At 43.3% G+C, this 25,459-nt stretch overlaps 1 protein-coding gene across 1 annotated transcript in view; it reads left to right on the top strand.

Moving 5' to 3' along the window:
• LOC310852186 (cytosolic phospholipase A2 epsilon-like) overlaps positions 1-24,249 on the top strand; it is a 48,047-nt gene extending 23,798 nt beyond the window's left edge. The window contains exons 14-21 of the mRNA XM_083755118.1: positions 11,348-11,570; positions 12,237-12,351; positions 15,514-15,651; positions 16,532-16,639; positions 18,176-18,373; positions 21,769-21,935; positions 22,573-22,759; positions 23,942-24,249. Coding sequence (XP_083611244.1) covers positions 11,348-11,570; positions 12,237-12,351; positions 15,514-15,651; positions 16,532-16,639; positions 18,176-18,373; positions 21,769-21,935; positions 22,573-22,759; positions 23,942-24,162 — 1,357 coding nt within the window. The 3' untranslated portion in view covers positions 24,163-24,249. The remainder of the gene's footprint in view (positions 1-11,347; positions 11,571-12,236; positions 12,352-15,513; positions 15,652-16,531; positions 16,640-18,175; positions 18,374-21,768; positions 21,936-22,572; positions 22,760-23,941) is intronic.
• The last annotated feature ends 1,210 nt before the right edge of the window (positions 24,250-25,459 follow it).

Genomic DNA, 25,459 nt, shown 5'->3' with positions numbered 1-25,459 from the left:
CAAAGGAGGGCGGCCTCCCATACAGGAGCTCAAAAGGTGACAACTTAAGTCTTTTTGTGGGTGCACACCGAACACGAAACAGTGTTATGGGTAACACATCTACCCATCCCAATCCCGTTTCCTGGGTTAATTTTGCCAATTGGGTTTTCAGAGTCCGATTCATTCTTTCAGTTTTCCCTGAACTCTGAGGCCTATATGCTGCATGCAGTCTCCATTTTACTTGTAGGACTCGACATACATCTTGTACTACTTGATCAATGAACGCTGGCCCATTATCACTTCCAATGCATCTAGGTAATCCAAACCTTGGGATCAATTCAGTGAGGAGTCTCTTAGTTACCTCTCGTGCCTTTTCAGTTCGGGTGGGAAAAGCTTCAACCCATCCGGTAAGAGTATCTACAAACACAAGGAGATACTTGAATCCCTTAGAAGGGACCAGCTCTGTGAAGTCCACAATTAGGCTTTCCATGGGGACGTATCCCACATGCTGAATTCCAGGAGGTTGTACCGGTCCCTGCCTGGGATTGTTTTTAGCACAAAGAACACATTTCTGTGAAATGCAAGTTGCTAATTGTGATAGATTAATAATATACAACTTCCGACTGAGACTCTCTCTGGTTGCAGTACCGCCAAGGTGAGTAGATTCATGATAATTTCTTACAATTGTGCCTGCTAGATGATGAGGTACATAAATCCTATTGTCCGGCAGGATCATCCAACCGTCCTTCACAACCGCTCCTTCCTGTTCAGCCCACTTCCTCTCTTCTGGGGTATAGTGAGGTTTAACTTCTTCTGGAACTATCTCTGGTATGAGGGCTGCTATAAATCCTCCCACAGGCTTTAGGGCTGCCTCTCGGGCTGCTTTGTCAGCAGCATGATTTCCTCTGGTTATTGGATCCCTTCCTCGTCCATGACCTTTGCAGTGCATTACAGCAATCTGTTCTGGAGCCCATACTGCTTCTAACAGGATTTCTACTTCAGGTCCATATTTCAAGGCCTTCCCGTGGGCTCCGATTAGACCTCTTTCTTTCCATAGAGCTCCATGTGCATGCAGGGTTAAGAAGGCATATTTAGAATCAGTATAGATGTTTGCCTTACATCCGGCTGCCAATTGCAGAGCTCTAGTTAAACCTATAAGTTCAGCTTTTTGTGCTGAGGTGCCAGCAGGCAAAGCTTCAGCTTCCACAACTTCCTCATTGGTGACCACAGCATATCCTGCTCGTCTGGCACCTTCATGCAGGTAACTGCTACCATCAGTATAATATACAACATCTGGATTTTTCAATGGCTCATCTTTCAGATCAGGTCTACTGGAATAAACTTCATCCATTATTTGGAGACAATCATGTGATTCTTCATCATCTACCTCTGGTAGGGGCAGCAAAGTCGCTGGATTGAGCATATTCACTACTCGTAGATGAATCCTGGGATTTTCACACAATAGGCCTTGGTATCTAGCCATCCTTGGGTTCGTTAGCCAATAACTACCCTTATATTCCATGAGTGTCAGAACAGCATGAGGTACATTCACATACATCGTCTGGCCGAAGGTAAATTTATCAGCTTCTTTGACAAGGCTTGCAGTGGCCGCTACTGCCCTTAGGCATGGAGGCCATCCTTTTGCTACTGAGTCCAATTGTTTAGACAAATAAGCTACTGGACGGTTCCAACTTCCTAATCTCTGGGTCAGGACTGCCGCTGCAATCCCATTCTGTTCATGTACATACAGCTGAAAGGGTTTTTCCGAATTAGGCAATCCAAGGGCTGGTGCCTCCATAAGTCGTTGTTTGATAAGTAAAAAGGCTTGTTTCTGCTCAGGTCCCCATACGAAGGGGTCCTTTTCTGCACCTCGAGTGCTTTCATGTAAGGGCTTGGCCAGACTGCTGAAATCAGGTATCCATAGTCTACAAAACCCTGCTGTTCCCAGGAATCCTCTAAGTTGTTTTCTTGTGGTAGGTTCCTTGATAAGGCAAATAGCTTCTTTCCTCTCTGGTCTCAATGCTCGTTGTTGGTGTGAGATGTCAAAGCCCAAATATTTGACCTTTTCTAAACATAACTGTGCCTTTTTCTGGGAAACTCGGTAGCCAGCTTCCCAGAGCAAGTGGAGCAGTTCCTCTGTCCCTTCTTTACAGGTATCAAAATCCTTTGCCGCTAGTATAAGATCATCCACATATTGCAGAACCACCTTTTCTCCCGGTATTGAGGGGTAACTTGTTAGATCCCTCGCCAAGGCAGTGCCAAATAAAGTTGGGGAATTTTTGAATCCCTGGGGCAATCTTGTCCAGGTTAGCTGGCCTTTTGTTCCTGTCAAAGGGTCTTCCCACTGGAAGGCAAATATAGGTTGGCTCTGTGGTGCCAGCCGGCAACAGAAGAATGCATCTTTCAAGTCCAATACAGTAAAAAATGTTGCTTCTGGTGGGATCAAACTCAGCAAGGTATATGGGTTTGGTACATTTGGGTGCAAGGTCTCGATAGCCTGGTTTACGAGCCTCAAGTCCTGTACTGGCCTGTATTCATCTGTCCCAGGTTTTCGAACAGGCAAAAGGGGTGTGTTCCATTCTGATTGGCATGGCTTAAGCAGACCATATTTTAATAGGCGGTCCAAATGTTTCTGGATGCCCTCTGCTGCTCGCCGGGGTAAGGGATATTGCTTTACAGATACAGGGGTAGCCATAGGTTTTAGGGTTACTATAATTGGAGCTATATTCTTAGCCATTCCTGGTGGGCTATTTTCGGCCCATACTCCTGGTGGCACCTGTAGAGTTCGGAGGAGCTTGTTTAATTCTGTATCCAATGTGGGTTGGACTTGCAAGGCTGACATTAGGCGCCATGATTGTTCCTTAGGTACTGAGAGGGTAATTATTCCTGCTGCTTTTGATGGCAGTTTCATTTCTGGACCTCGAGGAGTGAAGGTGATTTGGGCCTGCAATTTGGACAGCATATCTCTGCCTAAGAGAGGTATTGGACACTCAGGTATATACAAAAACTGATGGGTTAAACGATGTCCCCCAATCTGGCATTCCAAAGGTTGGAGGAAAGACCTCTTAGCTGACTGTCCAGTGGCACTTTTAATGACTACACTTTTGGATGCCTTTTTCTGCAATAGTTCTGGGAGTACTGAGTATTCAGCCCCAGTATCTATCATAAAGTCTATTAAATGGCTCCCTAATTGAATCGTGACCGTGGGCTCCTAGAAGCCTAACTTTATGGAGTCCGGTCGTTCCTAGTCTTGGGTAAAATCCTCTTCTGCCAGTCCAATGAAATTGTCTCTACTCCGTCCCTGTCCAGGTCTCTGATATCTTCCATCTCGGATCATTCCCCGTCCCCGTCCCTGGTTTCTTGGGCCGGGGCCTGGGCCTGGGCCTGGGCCTGGGCGTACTTCTTCCAACCTCAAGGGTTCAGGACACTCCCGCTTCCAGTGACCCTCCTTCTTGCAATTCGCACATTGATTCCTTCCCAGTGGTGGATTCTTTCCTCGCCCTCTCCCTCCATTTAAGGGGCGGTGGTCTTGCTTCACTGCTGTGGCTAGCATTACCATCTTTTCCTTCTGCCACTTCTTCTTCTCTTGTTTCTCAGCCTCATCCCTATTCCGATAAACTCGGCGTGCAATGGCCATAATTTGGCTCATCAGCATCCCTTCCCATCCTTCTGATTTCTGAATTTTCTTACGAATGTCAGAAGCGCACTGGGCCACAAATGTAGCAGTAATCATTCTGCTGTTTTCAGGGGCTTCAGGGTCAAAAGGAGTCCATATACGATAGGCTTCCTGCAGCCTCTCTAAAAAGTCTCCCGGACTCTCATTTGGTTTCTGTTCTACTTCTGAGACTTTAGATATATTAGTGGGCTTCTGGCATGTCCTGCGGATACCTTGCACAAGTGTCTGGCGGTAGGTGGTAAGTCTGGCTAGGTGAATTGCATTGTTTGGATCCCAATTAGGATCTTCCAAGGGAAAGTTGTCCTGAAGATGACGATCAATATTAAAAATATTTCCCACTCTGGCTTGCTCACGCAAATATATCTGTGCCTTTTCAATTATGTCTCTCCTTTCCTCAGTGGTGAAAAGAGTATTTAGGAGCTGGCGACAATCTGTCCAAGTAGGGCTATGAGTATTTACTATTGAAGTCACCAAGTCCATCATAGCCTGAGGTTTTTCTGCAAAAGATGGGGTGTGTGTTTTCCAATTCATCAGATCCGTAGTCGTGAATGGAATATATTGCAGGGTCGAAGTTCGAGGTGGCCGTGGTCCGGGTTGCCCGTTAACCAGCACAGGCTCCTCAAGTGCATCAAATACTCTTCTAAGAGGGGCTACTACGTGACCTTTCTCTTCGCTTTGCTCTAGGGGCCTCAAATCATAGGGGATGGTATCTGTCCCAAGGCGTTCTTTTAGCAGCTTTATACGCCTGGCTGTATTGCTTGCTGACCGATCAAGGTCTCCCTGTAACTTCTGTAATATTTCTCTGGGACTTGGATGTACAGGGGTTTGGGGTGGGCAATCAGTTGTTCCACTAAAGGAGACTGTAGATGGAGGTCTATTAGGAGTCACAGGTGGAATAACCACTTCTGCTTGGGCTTTATTATAGGACTCCAATGCCTCCTGAAGATATTTATCATAATCTATCAAGGAATCAAGCTCTGTGACTCCACCCCCATTATTCATTCCAGTTTCTTGCCTTGGGGTTACAACTGGTGGAGTGTTTGGATTAGGCTCCCTTCGATGTGGAGCATAGGGTGGAGGTGGAAGCACCTCTTCCTCTGGTCCCTCAAAAATGGGTTTGAGTTTATTTGGCAAGATTCCTTTCCTAGCTTCGGCTTTTACAGCCAATAATTTGCATCGTTTGACTTTGCATTCCCTTATCCATGGAGGATTTTTATTTAATGTGCTCAGCCAGGAATCTATATATGAAAATTGTTCTGGGCACCCTCCAGTTTCTTTGGCGATATTAGACCAAAGTTTACTTACTAAATTTATATCAAAGGTTCCCTGAGATGGCCATTCAGTATTTTGTTTTGGCCATTCTAGTTCACATAACGTTCTCAAGCGCTCTGGCGTCATTTTGACTCCATATGCCCCTGAGAAGGCTTTCTTAAAATTATTTAACATACATTCAAGAGGTGTATTTGTTGGAATTCTAGCCCGGTCAGAGGTATGTGCCTATCAGTCCAGGCACCGGCTGAATTCCTTAGACCTCCCTCCGGCGACTCCCGGCAGGAACAACACGAGGTCCGTTCCGGCGATTTTCCTCAGGCTGTGAGAAAAACACACCAATTGCTTCTCCTCCTCCCTGCTCCCTGCATATCCCCAGGGAGGGGAATCAGACACAGACAGAAATGTAACTACATGCTTTTATTCCTGTCTTTAGCAGTCATACAGTAAAAGATGTCTGCTCTCTTCAACAAACAGAGAGAAAACTTCTAACTCCACCCATGTACATCCTGTACAGGTCATATGACACACACTGAGCTCACATCCTGTGCTCAATAAGGAGAATGGACTGCCCCTTCGTTTTCATGGCAACAGTCACATACTTCCTGTTTGGCTTTCCAGCCACAAGCAGCAGACTGAGCTGCTAGAGCCTTTGCTTGCTGCAGCATTGCTGCTTTAGAATAACATACTCCCCCTAAAGTATCAATGCGTGCTGCGAGCAAAGCGTCATCCAGAGAAGAAAACAAACAGTTGTTATACTTATAACATTCCCCTGTTGTTTCAGTTCCACCCTTGGAACTACCCGCCACTGGTTTTACCAATGTACCTCTCTGGTTGTGTGACTTCCAAGGAATGAGTGCTTCTGCATTCCCTTGGTTAACAACTCTCTGTTGTGCCTTTGTCTCTGACTCAGACACAGCTTCAATTTGACCTTGGTCGTTTACAACAGCAACAGCTAAGTTAGCAAACTCTTGTGAATACCTCTTGGGTGGTACACCCTTCGTTGCTCTCAGACCTACGTAAGAGGTGCTGCTCTTCTTTGCTTTCTGGTTCAACCTTTGGACTCTTTGGAGAACCAGTACCAATTGTAAACAGTGGTTCATCCTCCTCTTCTGAGGGTCTAGTCATTATGTGAGATTTCCTCTCAATGACTGTGACAACTGAGCTGTCTGAGCTATCGCTGTCATCATCAGTACTACTGAACTCAATAAAATCATCATCATCATCATCATCAGAATCATCATCATCACCTGTGGGAAATGTGTGAACAATCACTCTCTCCTGTTCAGGAGCACTCTCTAGAAATTTTGTGAGAATCACCTTACCAGATTCAGACAAAATTACTCTGTAGAGACCCTTTTCATAACCCACAAAAATGCCTCTGGCATTCTTTACTCCACCCGGAGCTTCTGTCCTCACATGAGACCCAAACCTTGAAATGGGCAACAGAAGGTTTTCTGTGGAACAGTTTCTCAAAAGGAGAACTTCCCAACTCTTTTGAAAACTTTCTCAACCACGTATAACAAAATGACATCAGCGACTCAGCCCAGTACTCATGTGGCAGATGTGAACTAAGCAATTGCGCTTCCATTCCCTTTTGCAATTCTTTGTTCACCCTAACACAGACACATCTGTTCCAAGCTTCTTCGGAACTAGCAATTTTGTGTCTTATCCCTTTCTTCTTCAGGAACCTCTGGAAATCCTGTGAAAGAAAAATTGGCTTCTCATCTGTGCAAAGACAATTTATGTCAGCATCATGCATATTTTTAACCTTATCACAAAACTCTTTAAACCTTTCTAAGGCTTCTTGCGGTCTCTCCAAAAGATAAATCCAGACAAAACCTGTAAAAGAATCAACACATATCAGGTAATACTTTGCATTGCCTCTAGATGGTGCTAAAGGACCAATCACATCAGCATACACCCGCTGAAATGCCCTGTTGACCCTCGAGGTCACCTTCTTGGTGTTCTCCTTGGCTACACCTGCAAAAGAAATCATGTTAGAATCACAAGAATTACATTCCATGTAATCACTTTGATCAAATGTCAACAAATACAGTCCATCTTTCTCTTTGGCAGAAAGATACAACTCTCCATCTTTGTAGATCTCGCAGTGTTGATCATCATAGGACAGTTTTAGTCCCTTCTTGGCAATCTGCGAAACGCTGAGCAGATTGTACTTCAACTCTGGAACCAAATATACATTGTTTATAGTCAAGTTCAGACTTTCAAGATACACAGTCCCAATTCTGGTGGCTTCCAGCTCTTGACCGTTGGCCTGTTGTACCGCGAAGCTTTGCTTCTTAAACGTAAAAAACAGTCCTCTGTGTCCTGTCATGTGAACTGTCGCTCCCGTGTCCAAAACGAAAGAATTTCCCACTTCTGGTGTGGCTTTTAGCGACATCAAAGCCTTTGCAGTCTTTGCCTTTGGCTTGGTGTGACCTTTGTCTGACGCCTCAGACTTTGTGGAGCTTCCCTTGGCTCCTTTGTTCTGACGTGGCTTGTTGCAGTACCGCTGAAGATGCCCAGTCTGCCCACAATTGTAGCATCGGACAACGTTCAAAGCTACAGCGTCTCCTCCAGTAGCAACAGCAGTGGGGGTGTCAGAACTCCGTTCTTGTCTCCCCCTGTCCTTTACTTCCAGGGCAGCAAGTCTGTCATGTTCACAAAGAACCACGGCAAAGACCCTTTCCGATGTTAGATCAGCTGCTGGGAGAGACCCCAGCTGACTGGCAACTGTTTTGTAAGTCCGATTCAGACTGTTGATCACCATGAAGCAAAACACTTCCTCCTGCAGACGGAAATTGCGTTCCACCATCTGCTGACGCAGAAATTTCATTTCCGTCAGGTGCGCTTGAACATCTCCATCAGGCGCAAGCCTCAGGTTGGTCAGCTTCTCAAAATACAGCAACGCTGAAGAACCTGCATCTCTCTGATGTGTCCTTCTCAGCGTGTCCCAAACATCTTTCGCGTGCTCTAAATGCTGTATATGGATAAGCTGAGAGTCTGACACGCACAGAATTATAGCTGTTCTGGCCTTCACATCCTGTGACTCCCAAGCACGCGTTGGTGCTGCAGGGATGGGGTTCTCAATCACCCCAAACAGTCTCTGATTCTGCAGCAAGGCCTTCATCTTAATAGACCAAGATGCATAATTGTCACTGGTCAGTAAGGGTGGAGAAGGCAGGCCTCCCCCCTTCTTGGCATCCATTTTGAGTCCTTGCATTGACTCTCAAACACAAGCCTCTAAAATCCAAAAGCTGGCTTGTTTACACTCTGTGCACCTGGCAGCTATAACACTGGCCGCTTTGGAAAGTCCCTTTCCAACAGTTCCTTTGGGCCTAAGTCAAAACATAGGCTGTTTTGCCTCTCTGAGGCAAAGCCTGACTTCCAGCCCTCTCTGAAACTGGCCTTCGTTGCTAAGCAACAGCATTCCTTCCCTTGGAGAGGATTAACCACAGGAATGTTTGGAATGCAGAGCTCTTCTCTCTCGGAGCTGTTTTTCCCAAACGTTGCTCCCTTGAAGCAGAGAATGAATCAACCTGCATTCACACTTCCAAGCCCGAAAATCTCATACCTGGGCTCCGTTGCTTGGCTTTCAGCTTCTTCTGGTCAGCTTCTGGCTGCAGAGAATCAGCTTTCTCACCTCAGGCCTCCATGGAGCAATGAATACAGTAGCTCTGCCACTTTTCTGCAGATTTCCATGGATCGTAGAAACCATCAGCTCTGCTTCCACTGTTGGAATTCTAGCCCGGTCAGAGGTATGTGCCTATCAGTCCAGGCACCGGCTGAATTCCTTAGACCTCCCTCCGGCGACTCCCAGCACTTATATTTCCTTAATCCAGCCCCCTTGCTCCTCCTGTGGCTGCCTCTGTCCAATCAGCCTGGTTGAAATTCCTATTGGCTGTTTGCTAGAACCAATCACAAAAGATACACCCACTTCCTTCTGTCCTTTTATGGAACACAAAGAGCTATATATTCTTCCATCTATAAATGACAAATAAGTAGTAATATATCTTACATGTGTCTCAACAAGGAATCTTAATTACCAGCTCACCTCTTGCCCTCCTTGCCCTATTGCCTTCCAAAACAGATAGTTAATCTTGAATTTTTATCTTCAACAGATGTCAAGGATCTTGAGTTCACATCAACATTGAAAGATCTCCTTCATTTGAAGGTTTCTAAACAAAAAGCCTGACAACTATATATCAGGAGTGCTCTATGGCGTCTCCTGTCTGGCAGGGGGCTAGGCTGGTGGCTGACTTAATTTCAGGATAGTTAAAACTCTTACAACTATATGAAATAAGAATCTAGCATTTCTTAAATCCTTTGCATAATTACATTTAAGCCAATATATTTAATACATTATCATAGGTAGCCTTTTAAAAGGAATAAGGCCTTTGTAAAGTAAAAAAGGAACTCAGTAAAAAACAGCTTCAAAAGAAGCCTCTTCAGTTTACACCCCTCCTTTCACCCCTCCTTTCCAGCCAGCTGCTTTCCCATTAGCTCTTCCCAACATTTATTGCCCTTTAACTCTCTCAGTTTAAAAAAAGAAACAGCTTTAAAAGATTTCCTTAAAATGCTCTCTTTTTCTGCCAGCTAGATGCCTCTCCATTGCTCTTGGCCTTTTTAACCTTAGGAAGAAGATATGGCTCATTTTACTGGGAGGCACATGGTATCATTTTATTATTTACTCATTCCTAATTATGTTTATCTCTGCTTTTTTATCTTCTGTAACATGTAGGATCAGTGTCCGCTCTCAGCCTGTAATTTCCTTTTTTACGACTTTGAGAATTGTTTTCTGCTATAAATCAGGGGGCCCCTTGTCTAGGAGGAAAAACATTGCCAAGGCCTTTTAGGCAGCTGGTCTTTTGCCTGGCATGAAACATTTGAAAATCTTTAACATACAGGCCCTGATTGAAATATATAAGCTTTGATAAAAAATGCAGGCTTATGATTAGATGCCTCATTTGTGCAATTTTACCAAGGACTTTTTTTAAAAAACAACAACACAAAATAAGCCTGGTGACTTCATGGTCTTGATTCAATGGAACCAAGCCTTGTCACCACAACTACCTTCCCATTTTTCAGATTTATTAATTAATGGAAAATATACTCAGTGTGATTAGAAAAACAGAAATAAAAAACTGAGTCTGTAGTTCTAGGGAAATGAAGTACTGTATATATGCATTTCAAACATTGTCAGATGCTGAGACCAATCTGCAATGCAACACAATACAATCAGTTTCCTTGTCTTGATATGACCATAGGCAACCCTTTTGAAAAGCTTCCGACCTAAGCAACAACAACTTACATTGTTTAGGAATCTTTAGCAACTTCCAAATCAGTTAAGAGTCAGATTATTATTATTATTATTATTATTTTGAGGAGAGGGTGGGTAACATGACCTTCATTGCTGTTTGCATCAGATTTGCAAAATCCTTGGAATCTAACAGTATTTCAGTGAAAACTTGTTTTATATATGAAAGTGATGTGGAAACTTATTATGAAAATTGGTTAGGATAATTTAACTGGTCCTTTGCTTCCCTGGATTGTTGATTGGGTGCAGATGTGTGATAAAATGCTGCTAACTGATTGGCAGGATGTTCTAGATGAGTTGCTCATTGAATAGTCACATCAACTAGGGATAGACCAGGCACACCCAAATTTGGCCCTCCAGATGTTTTGGGACTACAACTCCCATCATCCCTAGCTAACATGACCAATAGTCAGGGATGATGGGATTTGTAGTCCCAAAACATCTGGAGGGCCGAGTTTGGGATAGACAGTTCAGTCTAATTCACTTTCATATGTATTCATTTTAATTCTGTTCTGTTCCGTTCCTGTTTTAATTTGCATTTCTGCCCCCATAAGAACATTCTAACCCAGAAAAAAGACATACAGACAGACAGTTGTGGGGTGGCCCTGGGCCTGCCTTTTGACATTTATTTTCTTCTTTTTAAAACAGGTGATAGCATGGCTTCCTCTGAGTGGATTGAAAATGGGGCTGCAAATACTCCTGAGAGCAAATGTCTCTGGGACCAATATGGGTCCTTGAGAGAAATGGGATGTCCTTGTGTCCCATTGCTCTAGGGGCATTTACAGTCTCATTTTCAATGTGCACAGTGGCAGATGCTGTGCTTTCCAACTGCTTGGAGTAGCTATTATTATCTTTTTCAAAAGTTTTTTTAAAAAGGCAGACCACCTCAAGCAATTAGCTTTCTAAGGAAGGCTACATTCTGATCTGCACAATAGTCCATGGAGTGCAGATCAGGTGAGTTTGCCTTAGAACGTGGATGCAAAAAATTCCTTGAGCACCTGTAACACGATTAGCTGCTAGTTGATAAGTGCCCATTTGTATTTGCCCAAAGTCTGTGGCCAGTTACAATTTTAGCTTCTCCTTTTTAAATTTATTTTCCTTAGGACCATGATAAATTTATATGAAGATGCCAACTGGTCGCAAAATGATTTGGAAGCACATATCAATGATGCTCGGAAACATGTCATGAAAAACAAGCTTTCCTGTTTTTCTCGGAGGCGCTTAACATACTATGAAAAGGAAATCTGTCAGAGGCACCGAGATGGATATAAGCTCTCTTTTATAGATCTCTGGGGGCTCATTATTGAATCCATGTTTAATGATGAGGTATTGTATTAATACTTTTTGGGGGTGGGTGGGAAGCATAATGTGGGCTGGCATATGGGGGAAATATGAAACAAATTGAGCACAGAAAGGGGAAAGGGTGTTTGCTATTATTTCTTTAATTTACATTGACAGCACACCTGTTGTGAAGAGTTGGGATGGAAACAACAACACAAGCTTGCATCTAAATATATTAAAATATTGGGCAGTATCCACTGAACCGTTTTCACCATCACAAGGAGATTTAGCAGGGCAATGGAGTTTTTCTGTCCTCTCTCTGTATGTCTCCTGTGTGCCCCATACATTTGATCTGGAAGGTTGTGGGGGACCCAGAACAGATTTATGGGGTATGCTTGGAGAGGAGAGGTCAGGAAATCATAGAATTGTAAAGTTGTAGGGAACCCAAGAGTCATCTAGTCCAATCCCCTGCAATGCAGGCATCTCAGCTAAAGCATCCATAACAAGATCTCCAGCACTCTGGAGTATGGTGCGAGGTGGTACTGGCAACTGCACTGGGAAGGAGGAATTGGCAAACGTTGCCTCTCATAGGTAAGGAGCAAAGTCTGGGTCTGACCCAAGATGAGGATGCCAAGATGTATTATGACAGGTTCTTTGTGAAATTTATTTGTGCCAATGTCTCTTCTGCTGACTGCTGTTTTTCCCAAACAGCCCAATCATCACAAGCTCTCAGATCAACGACAGGCTGTGAATCTGGGTCAGAACCCACTTCCCATCTACCTTGCTCTCAATGTCAAAGAAAGATACAGCACTCTAGATTTTAAAGGTAGGGACAAATTTATTTGAGCTTGCTTCGAAAGCGGGGGACCAGGTGAAGACTATTGGTTGACACTTTCCCACTAATAGATACTAAATCTCCTGGCGGTGGTGCAGCACAGATTGTGAGTTGTGTACATTTTTATACAGAATTATACCTTTGTTTCAAAATACTAAGAGAATTCTTGCATATTGAGCAATTAATAAGTCTTGTCAGTCTGATACCACATTGAATGCTCTTGAGTACTCATTCGCCCTCCTTTTAGGCCTGCTCTATACTTGAAACAATAATCGCATGGAAAGTGCTCCCATACAGTGATAGCCCTGAGTATTGGCTTCTTTTGTAAATTACTCTTGTTGCACAGAGAGTTTCCACTTCACTGTCAGCTATAGATGAAGGTGACCCATTTAGGAAGGTGTAGTAACACATTATGGCTGCCATGTGGAGCAGTTGCTGCATGAATGCTGTTAGAGAGATATAAAAAAAATATATTAAAAAAATTGTCCGAGACTTCTGGGTTAGCGCCATCGGCGAATGGCGGAGTTCCTCCGACTGGAGGAACGGGCTCCGTGGAAATTGGGTCTTCCCATCGCGGCGAAGGCGGGGACCTGCTAGAAATCCCAGGCGGAGAAGCCTGGGAACGTGGGGTTCGGCAGAGCACCAAGAGCACCTCCTCTACTCGCGAGGAAACCCCTTTTTGGGGGCTCCGGAGTGAAGTGGGGTGAGCGCGTGGTGCGGCAAACCGATTGCTACTTTCACGGAGGGAAGCTGCACAGCCATCGCCGGAGAGCGCTGACTTTTTCCTGATGACAATTGGACTCTAAATCAAGTACCCGTGAGTAAAAACGGAAAATTGGACCAAGAAACTTGCTAAATTTGTGAATTAGGCAACGAAGCGGGAAGGTTTAAACAGGAAGTCCGCCTTCCGCTTTTTGTAAACAGACTGAAGCAAAGACTTTTCAATCTAATAGCCTGGAAAATCATTTTAAAGTTGGAAATTTCCTGCATCCATAACCAATAAAACCCCCTTGGAAGCAGGAGAAAAGGGGGAAAAATTTGACTGTTTAATCCTGCAGGAGGAGAGTAAAGGAATTTAAGTTTCCATCGTCCCAAACCTGGGGACGGGGTGTCAGGACAGAAATTGTTTGAGAAGTCCATTGATTGAAAGTGGAGCACTTTGACAGATAGTTAAAAAAGGAGAAACAAATTAACTTCAGCGCCGCTTTCTGCATCTCTGCATTTTAAAGAAACAAAGTACTTGAAAATCGAAAGTAATCTTTGTTGGATACATTTTAAAGATGGATACAAATAGAAATTGTGTCCCCTAGAGGGAGCCTGTCAGTCTGTTGTTGCAGTTTACTTGGAGACTTTACATCTGTGAAATTGAGATCGTGGGACCAGACGTTTGACCTCGAACAGAAATGAGTTGGAAGGAAGTTTTGGTGTCTGCCCTTGGCAAGACAAATGCTATGCTGGAGCAGCTGCATGAGAAAATGAACTTGATGAATGAAAAGTTGGACTTGATGACTGCTGTAACCAGAGAATATGAATTAACAGGAAACAAGGACAAAGAAGCTATACAGCGACCAATTCAGGAATCTGGTTCGACAGGGCAAGTCCAAGGGCAGAAGAAGACGGAAGAGGTTGTGATTACACCTCAAACAATACAAACGGAGAGATCCAAAGTTCTGCAGGAGCAAAAGTCGCTGCATTGGAAGATGGAACTTGGAGTGTGTCTGGAAGTGTCTGGAGTCAAGGAAGCTCTCAACTCTGGTGGGACTATGAAACAGGTTGACAACTATTTTTTGGATTACTACTTTTTGGATTACAAAGATGATGACGGGGAGTGGGACTGTGAGGAATGGGCTAGTCTGATGAAGGAAAATGGAAATTATTACCGGTTGGAGTTCTCTGGAGACCCACTCCCCAAGGAGAAAGGGAAGAAACTACGAAAGAAACCAACAAAAGACAAATAAGTGCATAAGCACAAACAAGAACAAGAAAATCTGCAGAAGGGGCATAGAAGAGACTTAAGGGCCTCGGATATAAGATCACCAGATTGATGGACTGGATGTAATGGGTAGAAGGGACTGACATAACCCGTGACCAGGAAGAAGGGATGTTGGATAAAAATTAGAGGAAAAGTTTATAAGAAGAAAAATTTCTTTTTATTTTTGGAATTAGTGTAACACTAATGAAATATTAGGAAATATGCTGGAAAGGAACTAATTGGCTTTAGTAGAAAGGATTTAAGGAGTTATGTAGAAACATGGTTTAAATTTTGAAATTTTAAGGTTTTTTAGGTAAGATAAGGTTAAAGAAACTAAGGCAAATTGAATAACAGAATATAGTAAAAGATGGAAAGGATATGTTGAATTAATTAATAAGATAGACTGTTAAGATAAATCATTTAAACTAAAACTGAGAAATATGGGAAGAATTTGCTGGAATAATGAATTAAATTAGAATACAAAAAGGGAGGTGTGAGGAGGTCCAAGAAATAAGCAAATGAAAAGATGCAATTTGAGATTTGTATTTTTCTTTGTTTTTTCTTCTTATTTTATTTTATTTTGTTGTATTTTTCTGTTTTTTCTTTTTTTATATTTGTGTACTCATGAAACTTTGAATAAATATCATTTAAAAAAATAAAAAAAAAAAAATGTCCAATAGCACCTTAGAGACCAACTAAGTTTGTTCTTGGTATGAGCTTTCGTGTGCATGCACACTTCTTCAGATACACTGAAACAGAAGTCACCAGACCCTTATATATAATAATAATAATAATAATAATAATAATAATAATAATAATAATAATTTATTATTTATACCCCGCCCATCTGGCTGGGCCTCCCCAGCCACTCTGGGCGGCTTCCATAAAAGCCAAAAATACAGGGCTGCCTGTGAGAGGGTAGGGAGGGGTATTACTCAGAAGGGTGGTGGGAATGCGTGATTGGCTGATAGGTGTAGAGTTTCTGTAAGAGGGATGAGGAGTTGTGATTTCCAAATCCATTGAAACGGTTAATTATGATTATCACAGAGAGGTAGAATGCAGATTTTATTGCAATGTTCCCTACAGTGTAATTATTACATCATTCATTTATTAGATTTCTTACCTGTCTTTCACAATAATTATACTGTACTTAACAAATATTTTTATATGGTTGTTTGCAGAGTGGGTGGAATTTACTCCCTATGAAGCTGGCTTCTTGAAATATGGAGCTTTCATTAATGTGGAACATTTTGGAAGTCAGTTCTACATGGGCCACTTGACAAAGAAGCTGCCGGAATCTGGGCTCTGTTACATGCAAGGTGACTTATTATTATGTATGAAATTTGAATACCACCCTTCATCTGCAGATCTCAGGGTGGTTCACAACATAAAAATACAGTATAAAAGCACCAAATGCAATATGCAGTATAAAAGCACAAGATAAAAACAAGAACAAAAAAACACAAAGAAATAACCCCTCTCCCACAAATACATTTAATAGAGGTATAAAATGTTAATCAGCCAGAGGCCTGGTTAAAGAGGAACATTTTCGCCTGGCACCTAAAGATGTATAATGAAGGCGCCAGCTGAACCTCCCTGGGGAGAGCATTCCACAGATGGGGAGCCACTGCAGAGGAGGCCCATTCTCGTGTTGCCACCTCCTGGACCTTTTGTGGAGGAGGCACACAAAGAAGGGCCTCAGATGCTGAACACAGAGTCATATGGAGAGAGGTGGTCTTTGAAGACCCGAACAGAGATACCAACAAAATCTATATTGTTTTAGTTGCCTGTATTTTGAAATTGACTCCTTACCACTCACACAGGTTTTTTTTTGAACTATATACTCATCTTTCACACATTACTGATGGGAATGAGAACTGCACAACAGGCTTTTTTTTTAGTTCTGGCACCTCTCAGATGGGCACCATTGCCATTAATAAAGAATAAGGGAGGCATTTGTGGTGAGTTCGGGCACCTTTTCCCCCTAGAAAAATAGCACTGACGACAGGAAATAGTAAACACAGTAATTAGTAAAATATTAGTGAACATGATACCCATTTCAAAACAATAAATGAAAGAAACAAATGCAACACCCTCTTTACCATCACCTGGAAATTACATCAGAGCTAATTAAAAATGTATCTGGCCTCTGATATCAAATGGTTTTTATTTTACTTTTGCATTTCCTATGCTTCTCAGGCATGTTGAGTAATATATATTCCCAAAGTTTGCTGGATGCATTGTATTTAGCTGACTGTTCAGAAGACTTCTGGCACAGGTGGACAAGAGACAGAGTGGTGGATATTGGTCAGTAGAACATCATTTCTTCTTAATGTACCTTGGGCTCTGTCATGAGCCACACAGCACTGTTGGGATCAAGCTTGGGTTGGCCGGCTCTGATGGAGGAGGAAGAAACAGGGAAAGAGCTGAGTTGGTGGAACATGGGTTGGAGGATGCGGGGCGAATCTCTCCTTTCCACTTCAGTCACTTTGGAAGGGAGAGCAGGATGCTGGCTTCCCCTCTCTGACCTTCCTGCAGAGCAGAAAGCCTTAGTGGAGACTGGGGAAGACTTTGAACAGCTATGGCAGGAGCCTGAACAGGAGGCTGCAGTCTTGTTGCCTACAACCGGGCGCCACCTTCACAGATGGGAGCAGATACAACCACCCCACAAGGCTAGAGAGTCTCAAATGACCACTCCATACCTCCTTTTAAAAGCTTGGAGGGGATGGGAAAGTTCATTGGGACACCTGTTTCTGAACACCGGAATTGTGACTCTTGAGCACTGTGTCTACTGCTGAGCCTGTGCTTTTACCTGCTTAAATAAAGATATCTTTCTTCCAAGTAAGACATTCTGGGAAGATCCACATTATACATTTAAGGTGCATGCAATGCACATTTAAAGTGCACAATTTCCTCTCAAGGAATCTTGGGGACTGTGATAGCAGGCAACTCCTAGGCGCCAAGATCCCTTCGCCCTCCCCAATAAAATATTTGAGGGGACCGAGCCCCTACAAAGTTAATGGGCATTGCCCTTCAAATGGTACAGGTGAGCCCAGTCATGTGATCGATTATGCAGGGTGGGGCTTACCCTCCACTTGCAATATTTTATTCATGTTGGCACCCCTGGGAACAGTAGTTTGTTAAGGGTACTGGGAATGGTCGGTCTGTGAGGAGGAAACTACATTTCCTGTGGTCTTTAGCAAACAGTTGGATCTTAGATTTGCTATAATTTTTAGTTAAATGCCATGATTTATAGTTAAATGCCCAAAGCTAGTAAATTATTTTGGCCTATTTTGGATCATGAAGGTAGAGAATAATTTAGGGGAGTGGGACTGTATGACATAGAGGTTGCTCAAAAATGGATTGAAGAGTAAACAGGCTAAAATACAGCCCTATCTGATTTTAAAGACACACAGCAAAAACATGCCTTTTAAAACCTTAAGCATTTGTTACTGTTAATAGCAGCAGCAGTAAAAAGGTAAAGGACCCCTGGATGGTTAAGTCCGGTCAAAGGCAACTATGGGGTTGCAGCGCTCATCTTGCTTTCAGGCAGAGGGAGTGCACAGAAACACCATTTACCTTCCTGTCGCAGTGGTACCTATTTATCTAGTTGCACTGGCGTGCTTTTGAACTGCTAGGTTGGCAGAAGCTGGGACAGAGCAATGGGGGCTCACCCCATTGTGGGGATTCGAATCGCCAACCTTCTGATCAGCAATCTCAAGAGGCTCAGTGGTTTAGACCACAGTGCCACCTGCTTCCCTTCGTAGCAGCAGTAGCTGTATTGGTACTATCAAGGTGCATTTTGAGTAAGGGATCTAAACAAAATTGTCATGTGTTCCACAGAAGATGGTACTCTGACCAGCAAGCTTCGCCGGCCAGATGTGCAGCCAACACGCCTCTTCACCCCCAGCGGAAGCCTCACCGATGTGCTTAGAGATGTTGTAACAATGCGGCCAATTGTTGCAGAATATGGCAATTTCATGAGGGGCCTCAAAGTCAACAATAAATACTTGGAGAATGACAGGTTTTCAATGTGGAAAGGTAATTCCCTTGTACTCATTTACTCAGATCCCTTCTTCCCTTTCTCTTTTCTTTTGTATTGGATATGTCTTATGATCCTCTCCCCATAGAAGACTGTGTGCACCATACACCTGGATGTTACATGTTTCTCAGCTGAGGAGAAACAGCTAATCCTCTGCCTCCTTGGTTAACATCCAGCTGCAGTTGCCAGCTCCCAAGTTGGCCTCCACTTCTTTTTCCATCCACATTTCAGTTAATCAGCCTCTTTGCCCAGTAGTGGTGGCAGGGCAGAAATAGCCTCAAGATGGTGCTGGGCATACGCAGTAGTGCACAAAAGTTCCCTGATCAAGGGCCACATCCTCTTCACAGAATCATAGAATTGTAGAGTTGGAAGGGATCCTGAGGGCATCCAACTCCCTCAATGCAGGAATGTCAACTAAAGCACTCATGACAGATGGCCATATAAGCTCTGCTTAAAAATGAAGGAGACTCTACAACCTCCCAAGGGAGTCCATTCCACTGTTAAACAGCTCTTACTCTCAGAAAGCTCTTTCTGATTTTTATTTGGAATCTCCTTTCTTGTAACTTGAAACCATTGGTTTGGGTCCTAGCCTATGGTTACCAGATTTTTTTCAATGAATCCGGGGACACTTTTTTTATTATTAAAGCTGAGTAGCAACAGGGAGTCAGTAGTGGGGATGGTGAGGCAAAAGACCCTGGGCCCAAGCACACATGCATATTGTATAAAGGTGCAAAGCCCTTCTTTTGCACCCTGTGAAACATAAATGCGCAGAGTTTTTTTTAAAAAAACTGGGCAATGGCGCGCCGCCTGCCCGTGACTCCCGAGCCTTCCCTGATCTCTTTCCCCCTTTGTTTTGACAGATCAGGGGAGGCTCAGGAGTCATGGGCAGGCGGTCATTGCCCAGGAGGGGCCAGCCTGGTAGTGCAGTTGGCTCTGGCTGGCTTCAGGAAATGCTCGCTGCCGTGGTGCAGGAAAAATGGCGGGCTCCATGGCAATGAGCAGCGCTAACAGGCTGGCTCTGGGCTGCTGAGGCTGCTGCTGCTACGTTTCCCAGGGACAGATTTGCAAATCTGGGGACATTCTGGGAACAGAATTTGTCCGGGGACAGATTTGCAAATCCGGGGACTCTGGAGTAGGTGAAAACCAGCTTGCTTCATCTTCAGCGCTCTCCTTGCATTGTTTATTCTGTTATCACCAGTTTGGGCCCTGCTTTTCTTTCGAGTGAAGGCAGAGGCAAAGTAGGTGTTGAGCAGTTCTGTCTTCTCTCTGCCACCTAACAGCATTTCTCTGTCTTCTCCACGCAGAAGACCTAATACTTGCTTGTGTCAAGGTATTAAGTTTTAGGAAGGCAGAAGCTGCCAGTAAATGCTGGAATATGCTAGAACATTCTAGTGGGGCTGTAATTTTCCAAATTGCACAAAGCAAACACAGCTGTTGTTTTGTGTCTTTAATTAGTGTCTTATCTTTGTGTCAAGGCCACTGGGAAGGGTATATCTGCTGCCCAGTGAGCAGTTTCTCATTCTTCTACTGACTTCTATTCCTTACTTTCTTTTTATATTTTTTATGCTGTAATTGGATTTTTCTCTAAAGTGAGCTAAGTTGAGCCTTGCTAGTGACCTATGCCTGTTGGCTACTCTTGTATATGATTCCTTTGTTATTTCCCCTTTCTTCCATTTTTTAATAAATGCCCTTCTTAAATCTCAGTTCTCCTTATGCAGCCAAACTGATTTTTTTAGATGCCTCCCAATTTTCTTTCTTATTGGAATTGTCTGCATTTGTGCCTTCAATGGTTCACTTTTAGGAACTCCCATCTTGGACTCCCTTCTGTTTGAGTATTTCTTATCATGGGATCTCACCCAGTAGTTCCTTAACCTTTTGGAAATCAGCCTTCTTAAAGTGCACATCCGACTACACTCAGCTTTCCATTGCCTCTTAAAATGAAGCTCAATAGGACATGATCCCTTCCTCACAGATTTCCCAGTACTTCCACTTTGTTGATCAGTTCCTTCCTGTTGGTGAAAACCAGGTAAAAGATAGATGATTCCTTTGTTGCTTCTTCCACTTTCTGGGAAATGAAATTCTCATAATAACAGGGAGAGTATTTGTTGAAAACAGATACAACAGAAGTGAGATTAGACTGGGAATGCTAAAACAGAGCATGTTTGGAACATGTGCAGCCAGTCATTCTTCATTTCTTCCTTGACTGTTCTCCCTTCTTGTTCCTTGTACACCCAGAATACATTATGCAGATACATTACATTACATTAACAATTATTCTGAGGTTCAGGCTTCCCAGAAACACTTCATGCTTGTCTGTTTCCGAGAACTGGAGTAGCAAAAGAAGAAACGTAAGGGAGGTTTGAAGGAATGGCATTACAACTACGTTGTTTTAGTCATGGTGACCTGGGGTCCTTTTTGGTTATTTAAAAGATGAACCTAGGGAGTGGTGTAGAGGTTAGAATGTTGGACTAGGACCTGGGAGACCAGGGTTCAAATCCCCATTCAGCCATGAAGTTGACTGGGTGGTCTTGGGCTGGACACTCACTCTCAACCTAACCTCTTGTTGTGGGAATTAACTGGGGAGTCAGCAAGCTATGTACCCCACCTTGAGTTCCCTGGAGGAAAGGTGAGATATACAGTAAATGCAATGATTCTTTAAAAAGAAATTATTAAGCATTTCAAAACAAATATTTTGTAAATGTATTAACAGAAAAACAATCATAAGGCATGGGGGAAAGAATTGCTGTTGATAACAATGCTGTACTAATAAGCACAATTTAAAATGTTTATCTCTCCTCTCCACTAACCCTACAGCAGGATGCATTCTGGTTTCCCTGAATTTAATCTGCTAGGATTTAGTATGAACTATACAGTGGTACCTCGGTTACAGATGCTTCAGGTTACAGACTCCGCTAACCCAGAAATAGTACCTCAGGTTAAGAACTTTGCTTCAGGATGAGAACAGAAATCGTGTGGCGGCAGCAGGAGGCCCCACTAGCTAAAGTGGTACCTCAGGTTAAGAACAGTTTCAGGTTAAGGATGGACCTCCAGAACAAATTAAGTTCTTAACCCAGGTACCACTGTAAAGGCAAACTAAGATAAATAATTTGGGGTCTTGGGCACATAGCTTCTTTCTTGATAGGTCTATCATTGCTTTGTTGGATCAACTGAAATTTCAAAAGTTGAAGGAAAAAAATGAAAGTATAAAAGGTACTTGTGATCAAAAGAGGCATCTATGTAGAGAATATAAACAATGAATAACTAAATTAAGGCTGCACTGTAGTATCATTAACCTGTTAATGATACATAATTAATTGAGTCCTCCTGGTCTTTAATAACATATATGAGTTTTCTTTGCAACATTGCATATAATGCTAAAGAATTTGCCTTTCAGATACTGTACTAGATAATTTCCCCAACAAGTTGAATGAAACACCAGAATATTTGGAACTGACAGACACAGCTTTTTTCATCAATACCAGCTGCCCACCGCTTCTGAGGCCAGAGAGGAAAGTGGACCTTATTTTGCATTTAAATTATAGTGGAGGATCACAGACATTGGTGAGAAGATTCTTTTTATTATCTTTAGCAACTTGATCATAACCATTCGTCTTTTCATTAATTTTTACTTCAAATATTAACAGAAGACTGGAAGAGCTTGAAAAAGAACTTGTGCTATGCCATATAGTTATTTGGTGTAGCTTCACATTTGATATAAAAATGGATTATTTTCTTCTTCTTCCAAGGACGACTGAGTCATATGCAGTAATTCTGGGGGGCAGGCAGGTGGTCCCCATTTCTCCCTCCCACCAAAGAGCTAGCTTCAGCTTTTTACATAGTCTTCTTACAAGGGAAGTAATGCGGAGAAAGATGGCTTTGCTTTCTGATCCTCAGTATTTTCATGGAAAGAGAGAACAAGCAAAAGAGAAACAGCCCCTGGGAGAGGACAGTGGACATCCTAGACAACTGGACCTTGGACAATTATTATTGTGTCCTCCTCCTTCATCATCACCATTTTATATACTCATAGTGCTAGAAAATCTGATCCACCTACCTATGCCAAGACAAGAGTACCCATACCCCAAATATCCCTGATAAGTGCCATATCATCCTTCTAGTGCAACTACTAGCTTTTGAGAAAGGAAAGCTGTAACCATATCTCTTTGGGTTCTGATGTTGTTCATGTTTAATGCTCTAGCCATTGGATCTAGCTACAAAATACTATGCGGAGCAGGGCATTCCATTTCCCAAGGTTGTGCTGACAGATGAAGACAGGAAGCATCTCAAGGAATGCTACCTCTTCGACAAAGCAGAGAGTCCAAAGGCTCCCATATTGCTGTATTTTCCCCTGGTATGCGATACCTTCCAAAAATACAAAGCTCCTGGTGAGTAAAGAAGAGCGATAGTCTTCCTGAAGACAACATGACTTTCTTATCTGCTTATTTTCATGACATACACACACACATAGGCTGGGATCAAAAGAGAGGACATATGCAGGAGAGAGCAAAAAAAGCTCCATGCATACCCAGACTTTCCCTTTTTGACAATAGCACTCTATGCTGCCCAAGTAAAAAGCCACTGCTCAATTTGAAAATTGTGTTCTCACTTTGGCAGTAGCAAGTGCTGCAGTGGAAACAGAAGAGCAGCTCTGGGTGTGTGAGGTGCTGTCCTCCATCTGCATGGTGGCTCTTTGGATCATGGACCCTGGGTTCTATGTAGCATCCTCACTTCAATCTGTCTTATTTTGTTCCACTGACTCATCATCTTTTACCCCCAACCCAGTCTACTTTTTCCAATCTTCCTTCTAGCTTCTAGCCTTCAACTTCTAGTCTTCAACCCATTCACTCAGCACTTGTTGCACTGCTGCATTAAAAACCGAGATGAATGTGGCAGATGGAGATCTTCTCCCCTTTATTATAAATATATACAAATATAGACCATAAACACAATTGCCCAAACATCACAACCTCAAATTGGTTTCAGTTACCTTCAAGATTTTCCTCATCTCATCCATTCTGACAGCGTGTTTTACCAAGATGAGGTTGTGTCAAATAGCCTAGTAATAAATGGGCAGAGATTTCTTGCCAGTTTCTCACAGGAAACTGAAGTGGCTGAGCAATTAACAAGCAGTGATGAATATGCTCATACTCTCCTCTCTGACTCCTTGATAAGGATGTGAAGCTTGGCTGCTCTTGTGATGCATTACAGCCCCCTCAACTTATTTCAATGTTCTAATGAAATTAGAAGTTATTGACCAGTGATGGGGGGGGGCTTGTGGCTCTCCATATATTGTTGGACCCACAAGCCCCAGCCAACATGGTCAGTGGTCAGAATAGTAACAGTTATAGCTCAACAGCATCTAGGGCACCAGAGGTTCCCCAGCTCTGGTTTATTTAGGGGCGGCATTTTCTGAAAATCCTGATGTTGAGCTTATCCACACACATTCCCCCCCCCCAAATCTTTCTTCTTGATCTTGATGCGAAGTGATTCTACTAAAATGGCAAAAAGATAATTGCATATCATATGGATTATAACACACATTATTTCCTTCCATCTTGTTTCCATAGGTGTAGAACGCAGTCCTAGTGAGATGGAGGAAGGCCAAGCTGATGTCAGCAGCACTGTATTTACCCCATTTGCTACTGGCGCGCTGCAGTATTCAGAGGCTAATTTCAACAAGCTGTTAAATTTGACCAACTACAATATCCTCAATAATCAACATATGATTCTTCAGGCTCTGCGTACAGCAGTACAACGAAAGAAGCAGCAGAAGCAACAGACTCTATGACTCTATAACCCTCTCCAAATGTATTTTCTGCATTTTCTGCCACTTGCCAGTATTACAGAAATGGGAACTTGCTAATTATTATTTGTGATTTATAATAATAATAATAATAATTTATTATTTATACCCCGCCCATCTGGCTGGGCCTCCCCAGCCACTCTGGGCGGCTTCCATAAAAACCAAAAATATAGTAAAATATCACACGTTAAAAACTTCCCTGAACAGGGCTGCCTTAAGATGTCTTCTGAATGTCAGGTAGTTGTTTATCGCTTTGACATCTGCTGGAAGGGCGTTCCACAGGGTGGGCACCACTACCGAGAAGGCCCTTTGCCTGGTTCCCTGTAGCTTTGCTTCTCGCAATGAGGGAACCGCCAGAAGGCCCTCGGCGCTGGACCTCAGCGTCCGGGCAGAATGATGGGGGTAGAGACGCTCTTTCAGGTATACTGGACCGAGGCCGTTTAGGGCTTTAAAGGTCAGCACCAACACTTTGAATTGTGCTCGGAAACATACTGGGAGCCAATGTAGGTCTTTCAAGACCGGTGTTATATGGTCTCGGCGGCCGCTCCCAGTCACCAGTCTAGCTGCCGCATTCTGGATTAATTGTAGTTTCCGAGTCACCTTCAAAGGTAGCCCCACGTAGAGTGCATTGCAGTAGTCCAACCGGGAGATAACCAGAGCATGCACCACTCTGGCGAGACAGTCCGCAGGCAGATAGGGTCTCAGCCTACGTACCAGATGGAGCTGGTAAACAGCTGCCCTGGACACAGATTTGACCTGTGCCTCCATGTACATCTGTGAGTCCAAAATGACTCCCAGGCTGCGCACCTGGTCCTTCAGGGGCACAGTTACCCCATTCAGGACCAGGGAATCCTCCACACCTGCTCGCCTCCTGTCCCCCAGAAACAGTACCTCTGTCTTGTCCGGATTCAACCTCAATCTGTTAGCCGCCATCCATCCTCCAACCGCCTCCAGACACTCACACAGGACCATCACTGCCCTCACTGGTTCTGATTTAAAAGAGAGGTAGAGCTGGGTATCATCCACATACTGATGTGCCCCAAGGGTACCAAGGTGCTTTGTTATTTTGTTTGCATACAAATATGGTAGGAAACAAATTGGGAGATAGTGACTGAGAGATATCTACTCGCAATTGGTCACCAATGAGGGGCTGGAACATGGTCATCTTAGGCTCAAGTCCAGCACTACAGAGGCTTTGCTAAAATATAGACCTGAGTTATATTGCCTCAGCAACCGAAGCTTAATGACAAAAGCCATTGACAAAATACGAATATCTATAATA

This window comes from Podarcis gaigeae, assembly GCF_964106915.1.
Source record: "Podarcis gaigeae genome assembly, chromosome: 1".
In the NCBI taxonomy this organism is placed as follows: Eukaryota; Metazoa; Chordata; class Lepidosauria; order Squamata; family Lacertidae; genus Podarcis; species Podarcis gaigeae.
The sequence above is the reverse complement of the archived record's forward strand: the minus strand, read 5'-3'. Positions and strand labels throughout refer to the sequence as shown.